At 38.3% G+C, this 16,851-nt stretch overlaps 1 protein-coding gene and 1 long non-coding RNA gene across 4 annotated transcripts; one reads left to right on the top strand and one right to left on the bottom strand.

The window, feature by feature from the left end:
• Positions 1-66: 66 nt before the first annotated feature.
• Positions 67-13,352, bottom strand: mGluR (metabotropic Glutamate Receptor). Of its 2 annotated transcripts, none has more exons than XM_002059649.4 (8): positions 13,011-13,352; positions 7,952-9,333; positions 6,494-6,738; positions 6,313-6,419; positions 5,266-5,391; positions 4,687-5,206; positions 3,541-3,836; positions 67-2,007 (listed from the first exon to the last, which is right to left on the bottom strand). In XM_002059649.4, exons 2-8 carry the CDS (start codon positions 9,193-9,195, stop codon positions 1,576-1,578), a joined length of 2,970 nt encoding a protein of 989 aa, XP_002059685.1. In that variant the 5' UTR covers positions 9,196-9,333; positions 13,011-13,352; the 3' UTR covers positions 67-1,575. The 2 variants fall into 2 exon arrangements, with proteins under 2 accessions (XP_002059685.1, XP_015023993.1); XM_015168507.3 differs by having other exon boundaries at positions 13,121-13,352.
• Positions 5,078-5,495, top strand: LOC138911443 (uncharacterized). 2 transcript variants are annotated; one of them, XR_011417065.1, is made up of 2 exons: positions 5,078-5,220; positions 5,289-5,495. It is a non-coding gene; the product is annotated as an uncharacterized lncRNA (long non-coding RNA). The 2 variants fall into 2 exon arrangements; XR_011417064.1 differs by having other exon boundaries at positions 5,083-5,224.
• Positions 13,353-16,851: the final 3,499 nt, after the last annotated feature.

Raw genomic sequence — 16,851 nt, 5'->3', positions numbered from 1 at the left:
TTTAGTTTCCGACTAACGGATACACCGTTCCAAGTTTTAAAATCTTAATCTTATTACGCACTGCACGCGAACCTTAAGATCTGGGAACTAAATACATTTTTATTGGAGGCATTCCAGAATGCTGCAGCCAATTAAAATTTTGAATTTTAGATATCTGATAACTGTAATGGAGGAAAAAATCATTGTAATAAGTATTTGGACACAAGAAAACCTTTTGAGTTCAGTACTATTTGTTTTTATTTTTTTTTTTTCCGAACCCCCTGACGGATTCTTAAGTACTAAATATACTTAGTTACATTATCATTTAGTTATGCAAGTTGGTTCAAATAATGCAATTTGAGTTTTTCCTTGGGAATAAATAAAGTGTTGATTATGAAACGCAGCTCAATTTAATACACAAGTACATACTTGAACATTCATAATTAATTTGTCCGTGCATTTATCTTATTCTTCATTCAAATTGTGCTCCATATGTATTAGTTTAATCATGTCTATAGGTGGGATAATCTGCGACTAATCTTACGTAACTAATTAAGTTAATGCTTTTATTAACATTCTTATTCGGAAAAGTATTTGCAATAAAGGAGTTTCTCTAAATTCTTTTAAAACAATTCTGTTATAATTAAAATCTCTTGATCTCATTTAACTTTTAATTGATTTATCTCTGAAACTATATATTTTCTTTAGAGTATGTTTTGCATTGAACTTTCGGTTAAAATTCAAAACTGAAAACTTATATTTCCAGTAATGGGCTTATTAACTTTATGAATATGAAAGCTAAAAGCCTCGTGGATTATTTTGTTAACTGAAGAGAGTTAAAATATTTGTTAAAAAACATGTTCCGTTAAAATATTTTAATGACTTTATCCGAATATCAAAGTCCATTACAAAAGTTAATGATTGTCCTAATGAACAACTGAACAAATTTTAAATAACAAACATTATTTTTGATGGCTTGTTCTTTCATTTCGGAGATAGGCCCAGATAGGCAAGTAAAATATTATAATTTGCTAAGCCTTGAATAACGTAAAATAAAAACACATCATATTTTTAAAACACCTTTCAAATCGTTTACCGCCTTTAGAAAATACAATGTATTTGTATTCATTTGGCCTTACTAAGAATAGATAAACTATCAGCACAGAAAGCACAACACTTAAACAATATACTTCTGTTTAATTTAATTTAATTAATTTTAATTTAATTTAATTGTACAATCCGACCAAAAGAAAGACTTACGGCCACCTTTCAGTTGACTAAATTTAAAAAATCCTTACAACAATTTTCGTTTTTAGGGAAAGTTAGCAACTTGTATTTTTCGCAGACTATATTCTAAATTTAGTAAGCGATCTGTGTTAAATTAAAGCAACTACTTATGTGAGAAAAGCAAACATTTCAACAAAAACTGTCCGTTGCTCGTATTAAATAGTTCTTATAGTATGTGGATAGTACTCATCGTATGTTGATAGTACTCATCGTATGTAGAGATTACTCATCATATGTGGATAATACTCATAGTATGTGGAGAGTACTCAGAGCACAAAATGTCAATCTTGGGTGCACCTCGCGATTTATCTAATCGTTAATTCTAGTGCAGGATGGGTCTGCAGCACCTAGTCGGCAATCGCACTTGTCGGATGTCGGAGCACCATTGACGCATTCTTCGTTCCTATGAATTACCGCCGTTTGATTTTGATCTAGCTCAGAGCACGGACTGTTTTCGCAATCGCTTTGAGGCTGTCGCTCAGACACAGCTTTAGCAGCAGGGCCTATGCCTGCGTCTGCCGCATTTAATCCAATGGGTGTGCGACCATATCCGGAACTTGTAGGTACCCCCGGAGCTCCTCCAGTTGCGGCAGAGCGTCTGTACACTGTGCTATTCATTGTTAGTTTGCGCACGTTCTTGTCGGGATGGAAAACCAATATATACACCTTCGGAGAGTAGAGACAGACCAGGGCCACGGATGCACTTAAGCTGATGGAGATGCACAATGTAGTTATTTGGATCTAGACAAGAGATGTATAAAATTTATTAATAACTAGCGGGTATAGCCACGGCCTTGCCCGTGGCACCTATGTTATAAAATCAATGTTCTCGAATAGTTTTGAAAATGATTTTGAAACTGAGCCGAGAGTAAATAAACTACTCTCATACAAATGTTTTCCGTCATTTTACTACTGTTTCAAGTGGAATTTCCCAAATCGCTGAAACATGTATTCATTATATTCTTATACATTAAAAATTCTCAAAACATTACTTTAAAATGCACTTTCCATCGAAGGAGCTTAGATTTTGAATAAAAAAAATGTGAAACACGTCTCAAAAGATTTTTCACATAGAGCTTTGAAAATGAATTTGAGCGCGAAACGTTACCCACCAAATCTTTGACCCCCATTTCCACCAAGGACGAATTCATTTTTGAAAAAGTGTGAAACACCCCTCAAATGAATTTGAAGAAAACACTTTGAAATCGGGTTTGAGGCCAATCGGATGGCAAACAAAAAAGTTTCATACAAACGTTTTTCGCGATTTTTCCATACTTACGGGTGGAATTTCCCGAACCCCAGTCTTAACGTGCACCTTCATCACATAAGGTAACTATAGCGCAAATTTCAGCTTCCTAGCTCTTACGATTTGGACTGTGCGTTGATCACCAATCACTCAGTCAGTCAGTCAGTCAGGATAATCTTTTTTGCTTCGTAGCTGTCGCTTTCGAGAGTTTCAACATGAAACAAGATTTGTGTGAAATTGATAAAGTAAATTGTCGCATTATGAAATGAATAAATGAATGAATCAAACAAGAGACTCTACTCGGGAGTACCTGAATAAGGGATACCCTAAGCCCCTTTTCTTGCGCAACGAGCTTGTTTGCTTAATCAGTAAAACACCAAAAATTAACAAAAATCCAAGCACAAATACATTTTCTTTAATAACTTCTCTGTTCCAATCTTATTGTGCTATAGAAAAATTATATATTCTCAAAAAGTCAATTGTATTTAAATTGTGGCTTAAATCGGTGGGCAATAATTGGCGTTTTAACCTGATTTACTTACCTCTAAAAACCTAAAGAATTTTCTTAAAAAACATGATTTCGATATCGATGTTGATCGATTGCTTGGAAACGGAGCAAGCAATCGATTATCGTACTGCGCATGAACCTATGTGCATTTAAAATTTCAAGTTTCTAGCTCTAATAGTTTCTGAGATCCTTGCGTTCATACATACGGACAGACGCATGGACAGAAAGACGGACATGGCTAGATCGACGCGGCTCAATAGCATCAATATGCTGGTCAAGAATATATATGTATATACCTTATGGGATAGGAGATGCTTCTTTCTTCTCTATGCAATAGGTTCAGGGTATAATGAAAATTAAGCATTGTAAAAAAAAATGTTGGGAAAGCCCAAATTCAAATCCAGTTATTTAAGGAAGCCAGTTAGCACAAGAGTTGGAGGTGGACATGGGCCCTGTTTTTCTTGGCTCTTCTTGAAAAACAAAAAATTGTATCCAATAAGTAAATATTTATAGAGCTTACCTCGTAGGAGTTTCCAGTACCGAAATAAATTGGTACAAATGCCAGCCAAATGATGCATGTTGTGTACATAGTGAATCCGATAAATTTGGATTCGTTAAAATTTTCGGGTATTTTGCGGGTTTTTATAGCGTAAACCGTACAAATTGTAATAAGTATCATGTTGTACAGCTGCGAGAAAAGAAAGGACATGTCCTGTATCTTGCATTTCAAGATGACCTCGGTGCGGTCCGGGTAATAAAATCGGGTTCCCGGTGGCTCCACAATCATCCAAATCATCGTGATCAAAACTTGAATTGCTAAACAATTGGTAAACAAACGTATTTATTAAATATTTTAGAGCTATATGATCCGGATGATCTGTATTCAGTACTCTAACAGTACTCATAACTATCTAAATTGCATATATTAAATTTTTTTTTTTAAATTAAGAAGGTATTATAATACGGGCACGAAATATTTCCCTAATATTATAAAATTATATTTTAGATTAATTTTCTAATTTATTTGAGTGTAAGTAAAATACAAAAAAGTTTAGTGAATTTGTAAAAAGTTCAAATGATCCGCCCTCAGAAGGTGTTATAATAATTCCCCAAAATATTTACCTAGTTTTATTAAAATATATTTTAGGATCTTTTTCTATCGACATGAGAATTTTCTTTTAAAAACATGGGCATTCTACGAAGTAAAATTGAAATAGGATTTTTAAATTTTCTGACTGTAAGTAAATTACACAAAAACTCCTTGTCGATCTTGTGTCGAGGGACTTGAAATGTTGTCTCCGATAATAGATAGCTCGTCCCGATTCCAAACAATCGATAAGAATCTATATTGAAATTTTTTTTTTTTTGAGCAAATATCTCAGGTTAAGAAACAGTATTTGATATTGGTTCCTATTGATTACTTCGAAACGGGGGATGTTGCTGGAGATTGGACTCTCGGAGGATAATCGTTCAAAATTTGATGTTTCTAGGTTACGAGAGGCGAGTGGTTCAGACAGACGGGTTAGAACGACTTGTCGATTCGATTGTAACGAACCAGTTCGATTATTCATTTGTCATTCGAGTGTCCAAAACAGGGTTGATTAGAAAATGGACAAAATAAAAAATGAATGAATTATACACTCGAATATCGTGTTCCACTACGTACCGATCAAGGAGGTCGTGATCACCACCTGGGACTGGGGGCTGATGTATTTAAGGCGCTGCGCCGACTTGGATGCCGAATGGAAGATGCGAGATATGCGATTGGTTTTCGTGAGCAAAGCACTATAAATGATGGAAAAGCCGACGCCGATGCCGAACCTCTGCAGAACACAGGAGCCAATCGTTGGCTTCGCGATCAATGCAAATGTGTTGCAGTAGCAGACGAGAATGCCAAAGAGTAGAGTATAGCTAAGCTCACGGCCCGATGCACGCACGAGCGGCGTATCGTGATTTCTGGCAAATAACACAATCACGATGATGGTCATCGTAATGCCAAATATTGCAATCGCCAAGGGAACGAGAGCAAAAAGCGAGTTCCAGCGCATGTACTGGATGTTGAGGGCAAAACATGACAGCTTGTCCGGATACGGCCAGAGACCCGGGCCACAGTCCTTGCAGGTCAGCTCATCGTAGACGTATTCGTACGGCTCGCAGCTGTCGCAGATCCAGCAACACGTGTCTCCCTGTGAACAGGACAGTGAGTAAGCAACTGGGGTCAGTTTACTGAGATGAGTTTTACTACCTGTTGTTTTTTTATCATTCCAGCCTCGCAAGGCAAGGAGCATGCTGAGGTTGGCATCTCATTTTCCTTGTTCCACACAACTGTATCCAAGTTAATTTCCAGGTTGTTGAACCATTTACCGATCACCTACAAGTGTACAAAATTACCATCAATTTTTATACCCTGAACCCATTAAAAATCGGTGTAAGGGTATATTGCATTGGAAGCAGGCAGAAGGAAGCATCTCCGACCCCATAAAGTATATATATTCTTGATCAGCATCAATAGCCGAGTCGATCTAGCCATGTCCGTATGTCTGTCTGTCCGTATGTATGAACGCAAGGATCTCAAAACCTATAAGAGCAAGAGATTTGAAATTTTAGATGTAGACACTGGGAGCGCCTGCGCAGATCAAGTTTGTTTCCGATAATCGATAATTTACTCCGTTTCCAAGCAATCTATAAATATCGATATCGATATCCTGTTATTTGGGCAATTTTGGTAATAATAAGAGCTTGAGTCACCAAACTTGGCATATAGCTTCTAAAATAGAATATATGTATATATGCATTTGATGTTGGAAGAAGACGGTTCAGAGAACCCCTTGTTAAATATATTTATATATTTCCTTAATATTATAAAATTATGCTTAAGGATCCTTTTCTCTAAACATGAGAATTTCCTTTATGAAATCTGGACATCTTCCATAAACATTTAACAATAATTTCACTGACTTTAGCAAACTATATTTAAGGATTTTTTTCTCTTAATATGAATAGGATTTTTTTATTTTTTTTGAGTGTAAGTAAACTACCCAAAAATCCTTGTCGATCTTTTATTTATTGTTAAGCAGTAATAGAGTTTGGTTTATTTGTAAAAAGATCAAGTGATCCACCCTCTGAAGTTATTATAATACTGTCACGAAATATTTCCCTAATTAAATTAATTTTTCATCAGTATTAGCAACTCTTTTAATTAATTTTCGAGCACTCCAAAGACGATGGTTGTATCTTGTTGTTTTTGCTTTAAATACAATATTTTTAATTTTTTTTCTTATAATATAATTACCTTATACTGGTATCCGGAGGAGTTGTCCAGACGTTGATAGTTCAAAATGTCATACCTCGCCAAGCCATCGCCCTGACGATCAAACTTCACCTCACTGCCAGCCAAATCTTGGGAGAGTCAAAGGTTAATTCAAAATAAAAACGAGAGCATCCAATGGGGATCTTTAACTTATGTACTTTACCTACAAACGACACATTCAACAGGTAATTGTTGTAGAAGTCCTTTCCATCATAGTTGGCCATATTGGGACATGCCTGCGAGTGGCTGTCCACGGGCTTGCGATACCACACAGATTCGCTGTGCCGATGCTGTTCGCCTGGGTTCTGATCATTCTGGGTGCACAAATCGTTGTGCAAATTGTGTAGGGCATGGGCGAAGGCGTACACTGCGTCCACTACGAATTGCGTCTTCGATTCTTGCTCGTAACTAAATCAAAATATAAAAGCCTACATTATTTTTTATCTCCACAATAGCAAGAGGAAGAAAACTGATTTGAATACCGTTATATATGTAGATGGTTAAAACCAATAATATAAACCGATTTGGAGCCGAACCGGCTCGAACCCAAAATTATAGATTTTAATTTTGATATGAACCGGAATTCCAATTTAGTTTTTTATTTATGATTCGGAATTTCACTATAGTTTTTATATGAACCGAACTTCCGACTTATTTGTTTCTATTTATGAACCGAACCTTCGAACAAGAGAATTGCTCCTAAAACCGACGAACCGAACCATATTTGACTTTTAGTGGACCAAAATGGTGGTGGATCAAAATGGGAAATGGCAAGCAAATCGCTTGGGACCTACGGTATTAAACGCTTTAAAAGAATATAAATTGTAGCGCGTTTTGGAAGAGCAAAATATATTTTAAAAATTGTCGGTTCTGAATAACAACAAATGTATGTTTCGGGGCGGTATTGAATTTATTTTTCCGTGCCCATCTCAAAAAGAGATCACATTTTGTCCCCATTTTTATACCCTGAACCCATTAAAAATGGGTATCAGAGTATATTGTATTTGTGCAAAATCCAAATGTATGTAACAGGCAGAAGGAAGCATCTCCGACCCCATAAAGTATATATATTCTTGATCAGCATCAATAGCCGAGTCTATCTAGCCATGTCCGTCCGTCCGTCCGTCCGTATGTATGAACGCAAGGATCTCAGAACCTATATGAGCTAGAGACTTGAAATTTAGATGTAGATGCTTTTAGTGCCTGCGCAGATCGAGTTTGTTTCCGATAATCGATAACTTACTCAGTTTCCAAGCAATCGATAAAATCGATATCGATATCCTGTTTTTTGGGAAATTTTGGTAAAAAATAACAGCTAAAGTCACCAAAACTTACATATAGCTTCTAAAATAAAATATATATATATGCATTTGATGTTGGAAGAAGAGGGTTCAGGGTATCCCCTGGTCGAGGGCTCCCGACTAGAACCTCTTACTTGTTCTATATGAAAACATCAACGATTGTATTATTTATAGAATATATGTGTGACAAACCAAAGTTTGAACCCAAGCCTGGGCTTGGTATATGTAATGCTAAGGTTGGATCCCAATCCTGGGCTTAAGCCTGAAACTCCTTGCATAGTCGTTGACCAAATTCCCGGCAACCACGGATTATAACTTACCCGACTTTTTCCGAGAGCCTGAAACCGTCATCGCAGGCGTTTTTAGGCTTTTCTTTGATTGGACTAGCTTCCTCTTTCTCTTGTTGGCCATTCTCCGATGCCGTGGATAGCACACAATTAAAGGTATCCTCCCAATACTCGGCGAACCAAGGATTTCGCTTGTTGTTGCTGGGCGTCAATTGCATCATATATCGGTCAAAGTCTTCGATTATCTCCGATTGCAGTTCAACCGTAATGGCACCCTCGGCAATGTCCTCCAGTCCCTCCAGTAGCTTCTGTTGCTTGCCCCACCCATCGCTGGCCACCCAGTGGAAGGGATGTGAGAGATTGGCACGTTTCGCCGCGAGAAGGATGCGACGCGCATCCTCGGCGCGCGTAAACAGAATAACTCCGCGAGCATTTGGCTTCTTTTGGAGTTTGCCAATAATCGAATCAAAAACTTTGTCGTCGGCGGCGCTTGGCACCTTTTCGGCGGCAGCAATGCAGACATGTCGCTCCGTTGCCTCCTTGTGGAACGCCTCGATGCCGTATTCACCGTAGGAGCCTTCCGAATGAATTGTCGACACGTAGGACCAGTTGAAGTTCTTGATGATGTCTACCAAGGCGACAGATTGGAATGTATCCGGCGGCACAGTGCGTGCGAATAGATCGAAACGCGTCTTGTCCGAGAGAGTCTTTGCCGTAGATGCGGGTGAAATTTGCGGTATGTGAAAGAGGCGCAAAAGATTCGCGACCTGCAGCGATACAGAACTGTACGAGCCGCCAATCACACCAAAGACCGGACCGGATGTCGCATTTTTCCTCAACTGCGGAACGGATGTATCGGAGCACTCGAACACGGACGTGTCCAGGTTGTTCAGCGAGGCGCGCACAAACTGGAGTGACTGGTTCAGAGCGTAGGTATCCCTAGAGCACGTGTCCAGTATGTGCACGCCTATCGTTATTCCCGGCAATATGTTTGTGTCGTTGTTAACACGGTCGATGGCATAGAGCATGGCCTCCAGGCGCTGAACACCCCGGTTGTAGACCTTAGGTCCGCAGGGCGGTGCACCTTCGCCCTTCTCGTGAACGGGAAAAAGTCCGCCGAGTATTATGTCACCCGGCAAGGACACGGACACCGTGTCGTGTGCCTGCGACGATCCTGCGCCTGCCAATTGTGGCAAGAAGCTCCAGCAGGTGGCCACCAGAACCACAAGGAAAACTGGAGACTTGTCATCTGCATTTCTCTTGAATACTGCCCACATATTAGTTAATTCAATAGTTCTAGCTCAAGCTCTACGAATCATTTAATATACATATTCATATGACTTTCGATTTCTCGATTGCAATACTCTTTAGTTCGTGATACAGAAGCCCCCGCGCCCATTGTCCTTCCCAAACATCTGAAACAAAAGGCAATAAACTATATATTTTTGATATATAATATATATATATATATATTCTAGCTAAAAGTTTTTTTTGTCTATATTTAAATTCTCTTGAAACGGGCAATGCCGGGCAATAACCGTTACTTAAGTTATATTTAACATAAGTATTTGAAAATTAATTTGAAGTTCATGGAATTGAGGGTCAAAAGTTGGAATTAATTCAATAACCCGAAGTGTCAATCCAAGATAAAAATTCATTAAAAAATCACATACAAATAATTTCCGCTGAATTTCCACAGGTGCGGGCGGAATTTTCAAAATCGGTTAAGCACGTTTTCAATATGCTCAAAATCATTTCAGTTACTAGAGCGGAAGTTCCCCAAGGCAACATGCTGGGCCCCCACTATATATCATCAAAAGACCTTTCTGTTATTGGAAACTCAAATCTTCTAGTCGCCACATATGCTAATGACACTGTATTCCTCGCCGCTGGTGATACACCTGAAGCGGCTTCTCACGTTATACAAGGCCAATTGGAAATACTTAACGAATAGCAGAGGAGATGGAACATCTTGGGGAACAATGAAAAATCCACAGCCACCAAATTCTCTCTCATGCCTGCTAACTGCCCACCTGTCTATTTAGGCGAAGCTGTTATACCAGAAGAGACGACGAGAAAATACCTTGGCATGACTCTCGACAGGAGGTATACTTGGGGAGCTCACCTTTTTAAGAAAAGAAAACAAGCTGAAGTCAAGCTAAAGTCCTATTACTGGCTTATTGGCCGTAAGCCCAATCTAAGTACTCGGTCAAAGCTCCTTGTCTACAACGCAATTAATTAATAGCTTTGGACTTACGGCATTCAGTTATGGAGTACTGTCAGCCGAAGCAATCTAAAATTAATTCGGGTTTTCAAAACAAGGCACTGCGAATCGTTTCCAATGCACATATCTATCATGACAACGCTTCCATCCACAGTGTTCAAGATCCCATGGGTCAGTGACGAGATAGACAAAAGCAGCAGTAGATACCTGCATAGGATACACCTGCACAACAATAACCTTGCGGTTGGCCTGCTGGACAACAGCAACACCATCAGAAGACTCAAGAGAGTAAACCCTCTGGATCTTCCAAGGGACCAAAATAATTCAATCATTCACTCTCGGGAGCTCCCGACTAGGGCATTCCCTGAACCCCCTTATTCCAACACCAAATAAATTAATAAAAAAAAGTTCCCTTGGCAGGGCTCGAACTCGCAACTGACCGCATTACTTGCTGTCGACTCTACTCAACAGCCACACCAGCAAAAAAAAAAAAAATAATACTTTCCCCGGTAGGGCTCGAACTCGCGACACACCGCACCACCTACTATGCCTCTACTCAGCATCCACACCAACAATTAAGTACTTATGATAAAAAAGGAACTTAAATAACATTACAGAAAATAGTCGCAATTACCATGCTGTTAGAATGCGAAGCAGGCGCGCTTGAATATGTGTGTGTGTACATGTATACAGATATTCTTAAAGCTGCTGCCCCATTCAATTGAGCAGTTGCATATTACTTTGGTTTTTCTTAACCGATCTTTATGAAATTGTCTACAGTATATCTTATTGCACCATAGAATATTTGTGTATTCTGAAAAAGTCAATTGCATTTAAATTATGGTTTAAATTGGTTGGCAATAAAAGTTGGGTTATTAGGGTGGTAGCGGGGAGGTGACGATAGGTATGAAATAAAAGATACTTGAATTATCTATAATATTCTAGAAGCAACATATCGTTTGGTGGCTCTAGCTCTTATAATTTACCCAATTTGCTAAAAAAAAACAGGATGTCGATATCGATTTTTATCGATTGCTTGAAAACGGAGTAAGCTATCGATTATCGGAAACAAACTCGGAGATGCTTCCTTCTGCCTGTTACATACATTTGGATTTTGCACAAATACAATATACCCTTATAGCCATTTTAATGGGTTCAGGGTATAAAAATCGGCATATATTACAATAGGCAATATCTACAAATGAAACACACCTAGCTAAATAAAATGGTTCACTCATCCCAAAAAAAAATCTTTAATTTTTAAAATATGCATTGAATCGAGTGTTAAATACTTACAACTTTTCCCAAAAACCTTTGAGCTTCATAAAGAAAAGTGTAGAAGTACAAAAGTTCAGTTTACGAATTATTTATTATTAAGAATTCAAATGCAAATAATAATATTGTTAAAATAAAAAAACTATCCTTTTGTGGGTTTCCCTCATTCATGTTGTTTTTTATACCCTGAACCCATTAAAAATGGATAAAAGGGTATATTGTATTTGTGCAAAATCCAAATGTATGTAACAGACAGAAGGAAGCATCTCCGACCCCATAAAGTAAATATATTCTGGATCAGCACCAATAGCCGAGTCGATCTAGCCATGTCCGTCTGTCTGTCCGTCCTTCCGTCCGTATGTATGAACGCAAGGATCTCAGAACCTATAAGAGCTAGAGACTTGAAATTTTAGATGAAGGTGCTCCTAGTTCCCGCGCAGATCAAGTTTGCTTCCGATAATCGATATCCTGTTTTTTGGGCAATTTAGGTAAATAATAAATGCTAGAGTCACCAAACTTGACATATAGCTTCTAAAATAGAATATATATGCATTTTATGTTGGAAGAATATATATTCATTTGATGTTGGAAGAAGATGGTTCAGGGTATCCCCTAGTCGGGAGCTCCCGACTAGAACCTTTTACTGTTTTTTTTTTTTTTAAATATAGCTCTTGCAAATGTGTACAAGAACCTACATATATGCCGAATTACAGCATAAATGGCCAACTGTTAAAAATGAATGCTTGTCGATTTGCGGAATCGCCTAAGTTAAGAGAACGCTAGTTTATTTACAGAATCCCTTAAGTTAAGAGAGGAGGGGCAAAAGAAAGAGAATAACAGTTGGGGATGCTTTTCGCAGCAAACACACAAGTTTTTCAAAGCTTGCACACGCACACGGTCCCGAATAATGTGTGTGTGTGTGTGTTTGTGTGTGTGTGTATGCGTGTTTGCGTGTGTGCTTCACGAGTAACAATGGCGACCCAGAAAAAGCTTCGATGCAAGAACTTTACCAGAAGTACCAAGGAAGAATGGTCCTACTGATGATGGCAATGCGGACAGAAGCAAAAGCAGCCGCAGCAGCAGCAGCAAATACAGCAACACCTACATTTTAAAAACATATACACATACACTTCTTGCATATGTATGTGTGGCGGAATTCTATTAATTGAATCGGGTCAGGTCAAGGAATTGAAAGAAGGAAAAAAACAGCTTATATGTATGTATGCATGTAGGTACAAAAGACTTGTTCGTCTTTTAAGCGTATCGAACATTCAACTACTTCTTATATGCAATCTATGCCCCAAACCCCCTCTCTCCTTTCTCATCTCCTCTTTAGAGCATGCTGGTCCTTATTTATTGTGACGGTTCTGTTTCTGTGTGTGTGTTATGGTACACATACACATACACATACAAATGTATGTACGTGCGTAGAGTTTTGTACACTGACGTAAACCAAGCGCCAACACAAACACACTCACACGTACTTATATGTACTTGTATGTACGTACATTTGTATGTATGCAAGCGCGGACTATATTCGAAATATCTGTACTATTTGTAAATTCGAAATTAGGACTAATAATGTGTACTTACCGTTATTTGGCTGGTTTTTATTATTTAATAAAAATAACTATATATATAGTTAGATATGTGCGAATATAACACATGCAGTTAAATTGTTTAAAGTATCTGAGTGCACTCACGTTACTTTTTTTCCGTTAACACTTATTTTAGCCACAAGCAAACAGCGCACACACATCTGTCCATAGCATTAACAGTAGATAAACTGATTTGCTCATGATAAGCCCAAACAGTTCTTGTACCAGAAGCAGCAGCAGCAGCAGCAGCACCAGCAGCAGCAGCGACCACGGCAGCAACACAACAACAATGATAAGAGCTGTGCCAGCAGCAGCAGCAGCATCATGGCTAAGAACAACAGTATCAGACGAACCAACAACCAGCAGCAGCGGCGACAGCGGCAGCAGCAGCAACAACACAAACAGCAGTCATCTAACTGTTGTCCATCTCTCCTTGAATTCTCATTTTCGCCACTGCAGCAGCCGCAATGGATCTCAAAGAGCAAATTTCAACATAAAAACGAGCATCTAAAACCGAATAAAGAACAAAACAAAACATGTGTCCGTCGGTAGGTGCGTCCTGCAGCATGAGAGTTAAGAGCGGGAAAAAGCTCTCTAAAGCTTTAGCCTGTCTCTTTGAGTTTCTCGAAGTTTGCAAGAGAAGTAGCATTGCAAGGAAATTGTTGCTTTATCATTAAGTACAGATATATCTAATTGCATGCACATACAAACAGGAAATATTTTCATATAAACTAGCGGGTAATACCCGGCCTTACCCGTGACAAGTCTTGTTCTATAAACATATATTATTATATTACTTTTTAACCCAGTTACCAAATGTGGGTTTATAATTTAATTGAATCTGCCCGTAGGGTGGTGAATTCCACATACACTAAAGATCTACTTTTTTTTATTTAAATATGTTTTATTTGTGTGCTGGAATCTATCAGTGCCTTCTGATCTCTACCAAGCGAATAATTATTAAAGTAGTATAGTTACTATTTTGTAACTTATATGGTATTTACAAGGACCTTATTAACAATGATGCGAATGTTCAAATAAAACGCCATGTAGGTATGTCGTCGGGGTGTAGCCTTCGGAGGCGCCTCCCTCTTATGGGGCCAGCAAGGACGCTGGCGGCCGCATTCAGGTGTTGCAGCAGCTTGTCGGCGTATCGGCTGCTGAAAAAGTTGAGTTGGTCTCCGATCTTTGTTAGGCGGGGATCTCGTTCTATGGCATCGGTTGTCACGTACCATGGCAGGCTAGCCACCTTGCGTGCTGCTTTGGCTTGGACAACTCTTATGCGGTGCAGCTGGTGTGCTGACGCCGTTCCCGAAACTTGTCCAGATATGCGTTATCATCGTTTTCAGAAGCAATGCCTTCGTGGAAACATGAAGCTTGCTTTAAGGCTTTAGAAGCTAGTCGAGCTTTTGAAGCCTTCTCAAGCATATTAATCTCATTGCTGCGATGTGATATTCCCATATAAGTCTTCGGTCCAAGTGGACGCAAAATGGAAGTAAAATGAGCTGGTGTGCTGGGCAACTGGTGGTCGTGCGAAGCTGGGAAGGCGGTATCATCCGCGTACGTTGTCACCAGAAGTCTCGCGGGGCTGAAGGCTGTATTGTTTTAACAATGTATGGGCTAAATATCTATAAGCTGGAATTAACAGAGATTGGTGAACACGCTTTCAGAGAAACACATAGTTAAAGTAATGCTAAACTAAATTTCCAAAATTATGTAAAGCTTTGAAAGTAAGTTAAGGCCCGATCGCACAAATCCTGAAAGTGGGCCTCTACAACCTTTGACAATTTTCCACCCGAAGGAGTGGATTTTTCTCAATTGAATTATCGAGAAGATCGTGTCAAATGAGCATATTTCCAAAACCTTGGCCAATTTACCACAATTGCAGGTGGAATTCGGAAAATTGTTGAAATTGTTCTGGCAAAACTCCGCACAACAAAATGTTAATCCATCTATATCAATATCCACTCGGCTGTTATTACTGACTAAGAATTTACATCTATATACCTTCTGAGGTCGAAGATGACTGCTTCACAACTGCTACACTTTCAGGTTTTTTTACCGTTTTAAAGTTCATGATTGGTTGTTCGGGTTGGGCTGCAAGCGCAAAATCAAAAACCAAACAGGTAAAAGGTTCTAGTCGGGAGCTCCCGACTAGGGGATACCCTGGACCCCTTTTCTTCCAACATCAAATGCATATATATTCTATTTTAGAAGCGATGTATCAAGTTTAGTTACTCTAGCTGTTATTATTTACCAAAATTGCCAAAAAAAAAAAAAAAAAATATACCCCTCTACCCAATATACCCCTATACCCATTTTTAATGGGTTCAGGGTATAAAAAAAAAGCTCAATTACCATAGTAAGCAACAAGAAACCAGCTGCAAAACAACAACAGTGCGGACGAAACCCCATTTTGTTTTCGTTGTCTGTTCTGATCACTAAAAAGATTTCAACGACATGAGAAACTCAGTGTAAAGAAAAGAGACAATTACTGCCACTGTGTTTGTTGCTGGTTTCTCTGTCGTTCCTACAAAGCAGCTCATAAAACCAGCAACAACAATACGATTTGGGCATTAATGTTGTTGTTGCAGAGCCGAGTCTCGGTGCAAGTAGGTAGAAAATTCGAATGCCTATAGGCACTAACACTAACCAAACAACATATGTTGGTACGGTTTACGCACACGGTTGGGGAACACCCCAAATTATGACGTCACATTTTATAGAATATTATTTCTTGTGATATTCTATTTATTTAGTATATATTTGTACCTTTTTACGTACACTTAATTAATTTATTAATAGGGTCTTTTATAATAATTAATTTATTTAAAAATGCACTAATTTACTGTATTGCGATCGTTTTGCACACAAAAAGCCTTGGGCTGTACTTTTCGACCGATCGTTCATATGGCAGCTATATGATATAGTGGTCCGATCCGACAATAAAATATCTTACTTTTATTATTAAATCTTATACACATATATATTTTTATTTTCATATATGTATATATATTTCGTTGTGGAACATTTTATAAGATTTTTAAAATTGCATAAATTTAAATGCAAATATTGGAAAAGACATGTGAAATTTTAATTAATTTTAATTAAATTCATTTGTTTGTAAAGATTTGTAACAATTATATTTAAAATGCACAATTGTTAATAAAGTGTGACTTGTATTTGATCAGCACAAATGCAATACATATTTAAATATGTTTAGATTAGTTAAGCTTCGTTCCGATCTTTTACTGTACAAATAAAATAACTAAAGAAAAAAATACAAATTGGATTCTGCGAACGTGCGTTTACATCCACCGGCTAATTAATTACTAATTTTAATTTTGCTTATTTAAAACCTATATCACATTTTATTTTTTATTTTTATTTATTTTTAGAAGTTTTTGGTTTTATAACCGTGACGGGCTTTGGTTGAGCCTGGAATACTTAATACTTAAATAGGGAAGTGTAGGGGGCTCGACTTTTACTATGCCGGCTGATGTTTTAAAAGGACATGACCGTTACATAGCCTGCACTCGTTTTTAAAAGTTTGGGACTATGGCGATTCTCTTTGTTGGAGCCTTTGACTAGGCACACTTGCACAACTGTGGGCTTTATTTTCTTCAACTTTTCTTGCCTGGTCTCCGGCTGCAGAGACAGTATCCGGGCCAGCGTTTGGGGCTACAAAAAGCAACGGAGACTATAAACGACATTACTTTTGTTGCATCCTGTCAGCCAAAGGTGCACCGGCAAACAATTTTTTGCATGTGTTTGTGAGTTTCCGATGATTTGCAACACTGGTTACAACGTTGCACTGGAGTGAGCGTGATCGAAGA

Source organism: Drosophila virilis, chromosome 6, assembly GCF_030788295.1.
Source record: "Drosophila virilis strain 15010-1051.87 chromosome 6, Dvir_AGI_RSII-ME, whole genome shotgun sequence".
Classification (NCBI taxonomy): domain Eukaryota; kingdom Metazoa; phylum Arthropoda; class Insecta; order Diptera; family Drosophilidae; genus Drosophila; species Drosophila virilis.
This window is presented reverse-complemented; position numbering and strand designations above follow the sequence as displayed.

Excerpts from the sequence above, each read along its gene's own strand:
- mGluR (XM_002059649.4), bottom strand. The coding sequence starts at position 9,195 with ATGTGGGCAGTATTCAAGAGAAATGCAGATGACAAGTCTCCAGTTTTC. Across the intron at positions 6,420-6,493 it reads GTTGAATGTGTCGTTTGTAG|ATTTGGCTGGCAGTGAGGTG; the intron begins GTAAAGTACATA and ends GACTCTCCCAAG. Across the intron at positions 2,008-3,540 it reads GTACTGGAAACTCCTACGAG|ATCCAAATAACTACATTGTG; the intron begins GTAAGCTCTATA and ends TCTCTTGTCTAG.